This window comes from Neophocaena asiaeorientalis, unplaced genomic scaffold (assembly GCF_003031525.2).
Source record: "Neophocaena asiaeorientalis asiaeorientalis breed wild unplaced genomic scaffold, Neophocaena_asiaeorientalis_V1.1 scaffold242, whole genome shotgun sequence".
NCBI lineage: Eukaryota > Metazoa > Chordata > Mammalia > Artiodactyla > Phocoenidae > Neophocaena > Neophocaena asiaeorientalis.
In genome coordinates, this window is record NW_020172451.1 from 6,999,191 (window position 1) to 7,004,110 (window position 4,920).

Genomic DNA, 4,920 nt, shown 5'->3' on the forward strand with positions numbered 1-4,920 from the left:
TGGTCCTGCTGGGCCTGGTGAGCTGGAGGCGCCGACGGCGGCGGCCCGGCGCGGCGGCTGCCCCAGACGCCCTGGAGGCCCTGGACGGAGACCAGGATGGTAAGTTCCGCGTCTAGGGGAACCGAGAGGGCTGGGGGCCGTCGCTGGGCCTGGCGCTGGCCCTGGTCCTGCTGGGCCTGGTGAGCTGGAGGCGCCGACGGCGGCGGCCCGGCGCGGCGGCTGCCCCAGACGCCCTGGAGGCCCTGGACGGAGACCAGGATGGTAAGTTCCGCGTCTAGGGGAACCGAGAGGGCTGGGGGCCGTCGGAGGGGAGACATGGCCCTTGAGGGGCAGGGGCAGGGTAAAGGCGTGGGGGAGGTCTGAAGCGGAGGCAGGGCTCTAGGGGGTGATGCAGACAGAGGGGATGAAGAGTGCGCTCTGAGGGTCTCAGGCTGAGCAGGGAGAAATAATCCTGTCCCAGACCCCGGTCCAGGCGAGGGACACAGCTCTGGCGTCCCAGACTTGTGTGAGGAAGAGACACAAGGCTGGGGAGCCCGGTCGAGGGAGGGGGTCTGTCCTGCCCTCTCTCTGGACAGCCAGACTGGTTCCCACCCCTCCTCGCCCTCTCCCATTTTGCCAGCACTCTCAGCACTTCCTGTCCTGAGGGCCTATCATGGGCCACCCTCCCCAGTCCCGCCAGCGGGGCTTCATCAACTGACTTCTCTCTCATAAGTCAGAGGGCTGTTCCTCCAGGGAGGCTTCCGGAACAGGGATGGGGGAAGGCTGTGACCCAATCCTGACCCTGCATTCCCCTCCCACCTCCCCAGAGCCCCTGGACAGTGACAACGTCCTCTCCCTGGGAACCCTGGATGCCACAGCTCCCATCTGGCTTCCGCCCAGTGAAGACCCAGCTACCACCCCACCTGCCCACAGCGTACCTGTGCCAGCCACAGAGCTGGGTTCCACTGAGCTGGTGACCACTAAGACGGCCGGTCCCGAGCAACCGTAGCGACGGAGGGGGCAGGAGGTGGTCCCTGCCCTCCCTGCGGGCCATCAGCCAGGGGCTTAGAGATTGAATTCGGTTCTTCACCCCAGCTCTCACCCATCCCTTTTCTGGGAACCATGCTGCTCCCCGGCTAACCCTGCAGAACCACAGGCACCGCAAACCACAGGGTTCAGACTGCATGGCATCGTATGGCATGTTAGCATTTGGCTTAAAATCATACCATCTATGGCAGCCCTCAAAGGTCGTGGCTAAGCTCTGTGCTTTCGAGTGGTTGGGGTACTCTGAGTAGGAGGTTTTTTAAAGCATGGGGAAGCCACCAGAAACCAGAATGAATCTAGGAAAATGATAGAGTGGGAGGATGCTTAATTTGTAGCTGGGTGTTGTATTTTTTTAATACTTGCTCTCAGAGCTGTCCTGCTTTTAAACTGATACAAATGGAAGCAATGGGTAACCAACTGACCTGTTTTCTTTGGGATTTAGTACAAGATGATTTTAAGAAAAAGCCTGAATTGTGCTGATTCTTTGGTATCTGTATCCTAGGGTCACCCCTGAGCTTGGCCCAATCTGCTAGGACCTATGATGCCATTTTCACCCTGGTGGCAGCTTCCAGCTTCCCCAGGCTGTAGCCCTCCCTTCCCTTGGGAGGAAGCCCTCTCTTCCCTTGGGAGGAAGTCTACAGCCTCTGGAGCTGGACTGCAGATTCACACTGAAGGCACACTGACAGGCATCTCCATCAGAGACCACCTGGAATCCCAGCTGCCTCCAGGGCACACTGGGCTGTACACAGGGCAGGGCCCAGGATCTGCAAGAGGCTCCTTTGTTAGGAGGCCAGGGTAGGCCTCTGGCCTTGAACCAGCTGGACCTGATGTCCCTTGAGTGTCCTTCTCTTTGTGGCCTGTCTTCCCCAAGTGCTTGGGTCACTTGGCCACTCTGTGCCAGCCCCCTATGGTCACCCACCATCCCAGTGGAACTGTTCCTCTGACAGTGGTGCCCCTTGCCCTGGGGCCTGGAGCTGAGACCATCTCTTCCAGTTCTGGACCATCCTGTGCACTCAGTCAGCCGCTGACTCTCCTGCCGACCCTCCTACACAGGGACACAGGGTTAGAACCTCCTGACCTGGACTCCACCCTGGACAGTGTCCTTGGAATTTGTCACAGCTTAGCACCCTGGGAAGGCACGATGGACTGGGAATCAGCAGATGGGATTCTGAGTACCATTTTGTCCCACTTGTAGGTTCTTGACCATGTTCCTTTTTTTTTTTTTTTTCCTTTGCCATGCTGCGCAGCTTATGAGATCTTAGTTCCCTGACCAGGGATTGAACCCAGGCCTTCGGCAGTGAGAGCTAGGAGTCCTAACCACTGGACCGCCAGGGAATTCCCATCTTGACCATGTTCTGTTCCGTGCATCAGTTGCTTTCTGCCCATCAAAGCTGCCCAGCAGACACCTGCCTTTCCTGCCTACCCCTTTCCCAGCTCAGAAGATAGTCAGCGGCCAGCAGTAGTTGGAGCCCCAGAACCTGGACTACCACATCTAAGTCTCTTCCTCTCCCTCCCAAACCCATCTCAGATGCCCCCTCCCCGCCCCCAGACCACCAGGTGGCTGAGGTGAGGTCAGTGTGCGGGCACAGGCAGGAGGGTGGGGAGCAGGCCCAGAACGGGCCCAGCTTTCCACTTCCCTCCATCTCAGGGTTGGGGGGCTCTGAGCTGTTCTCGGCCATCCGTCTCACCCCACCTTTTCTACCACAGCCAGGGGGTGGGCCCTGGAGGCGAAACAAGTGGGTGAACACCCCTGGGGTCCAGACACACAAACCTCTGGCACCACCGTGTCCCCAGTGAACCCCTAGTCCAGTCTCAGTTTCCTTTTCTGAAAAATGGTGGTGGGGGGTTGGACGCAAAGTTGTCCTCGTGGCCTGTGGCCCTCCAAGTAGGACTGGGAAGGCAACGTGGAGGATCCTCACTCCCCCACCCCCATTTTACAGATAAGGAAACTGAGTCTCTTTCCCAGAAGGAGAGTCATTGCTTTAAAAAGGCCTTGACCTTTTTTAAGACCCCTGTTGGTCAAATTGCTTTCCTGAAAATCTGGACCAGTTCATGTCCATGAGCAGGGATGATATGGCGCATTTTGCAGATAGGGGAGAATAGGCCCAGAGAGGTGAAGGGATCTGGCCCAAGATACAATAAGCAGCGGTGGAGCTGGGCTACACCTGGGCGCCTACCTGTCCAGAAATTCCCTGGCCCAGGTGCTCTCCTGGGGAGCATCAGACTCCAGGTGTTGATCCCAGGCTTTACTCCTTGTTTCTATCACTACTCAAAGATTTCCCTCCCCAACTGGTCTCTTTCTGCAGTAAGAGGGATCCACGATAGACTGGGAGAGCTGCTTGTTGGGATGGGAACTGAGGGAAGTAGCCCGCCTCCCACTAGCCTGTTTCTGGACAGTTTTTCCTGATGGAGGGTCAGGTGTCCCGGAGGTCCCCAGGGCCCCACGGGGGAGGGGGGGGCGGGGTTGGCTGAAGTCTCAGTTCCTCCTGGGGCTTCCTGCAGGCACATCTCACTTCCTGCCCTGGCAGCCCTAGCTCCCGGCTCAGGCTGGGGGTGGGGAGGCCCAGCTGGTGAGGCCAGGGAGGAAGGACCTGACCGCTAACCTCCCTCTGTCTCAGCAAGGATGGCCCCCTTGCCTTTAGACGCTGTGGCATCTCTTTGGGCCTATCTCCCATATTCAAAACGGAGCCTGAGGACCAACCAGTTGTCCAAGATTAAAGAGGTCACGTGGAAAGTATGGTCTCTACCTCAGAAGTGCCTCTACTTCCTTCCTTCCCTGGAATGAAGACACCTTTCTGCCCAGGGCCCCCAACCCTTAGAAATTCCCTCTGGGAAGTGAGTTTCCCAGTAAGTTTCAGAGCCTGAGGCTCTGGTCTCAGGAGTTACCACTCCCATCGCTCATCTATTTACTGCACCGTTGATCACACCAGATGCCAGCACGCCTGCTTTGTGCCAGGACCACTCTGGTCAGTGCCAGGAGGTCAGCCTCAGACCCTGCCATTAGGTCCTATTCCAGTGGGAGAGACAGAGCAGGACACAATGACAGGACGGGGTGATCCCTGCCAGAGCCAGGGAATGCCCCAAGCGGGGGAGTGACTAATTTTTTTAATATCTATATACATTTATTTATTTATTTATCTTTGGCTGTGTTGGGTCTTCGTTGCTGCATGCAGGCTTTCTCTAGTTGTGGCGAGCAGGGCTACTCTTCCTTGCGGTACGCGGGCTTCTCATTGCGATGGCTTCTCTTGTTGTGGCTCATGGGCTCTAGAGCGCAGGCTCAGTAGTTGTGGTGCAGGGGCTTAGTTGCGCTGCGTCATGTGGGATGTTCCCAGACCAGGGCTCAAACCCGTGTCCTCTGCAGGGAGATTCTTAACCACTGAGCCACCGGGGAAGTCCCCGGGGGGGGGGGCGGGTGGTGGTGACTAATTTAGCATTTAGAGTGCTTTGGAGAGTAGGAGGTATGCCCTGAGTTCTGTGGAGTTTTCCTGCTGGAACAGAGCAGAGAAAGGGCATTCTTGGCCCAAGGAACTGTGTGCAAAGGTGCAGAGAAGAGGGGGCAGGAGGAAGGGCTGGAGACTTGGGCACTGTGGCCCCTGAGTGCCAGGTGAGGCTGTCAGAACCTTCCCTGTGGCCATTCTGCCCCCATGGCACACAGGGGCACCCACTTCAGGGAACCCAGTGCTCCTCCAGCCCCATCATTTGGTCTCACCCTTTCTGTCACCTCTGAGAAGCCACCACACCCCTCTGGCCCTTCTCTGGGCACAAGGTGGGAGCTCACTCCCATTTGCTCTATTGTTGGTGGCTCAGGCCAAATTCTTCCTCACCCAGAACGGAAATTTGACCTCTCTCCAATCTGAGCCAGCTCCCCAGCTGCCTGATCCTGACCTGGGGGTGGGG

The 4,920-nt window shown here is 57.7% G+C and overlaps 1 protein-coding gene across 1 annotated transcript in view; it reads left to right on the forward strand.

Moving 5' to 3' along the window:
• TNFRSF13C (TNF receptor superfamily member 13C) overlaps positions 1-2,219 on the forward strand; it is a 4,557-nt gene extending 2,338 nt beyond the window's left edge. Inside the window, exons 3-4 of the mRNA XM_024737405.1 lie at positions 117-261; positions 807-2,219. Of these exons, the coding sequence (XP_024593173.1) occupies positions 117-261; positions 807-988 (327 nt within the window). The 3' untranslated portion in view covers positions 989-2,219. The remainder of the gene's footprint in view (positions 1-116; positions 262-806) is intronic.
• The last annotated feature ends 2,701 nt before the right edge of the window (positions 2,220-4,920 follow it).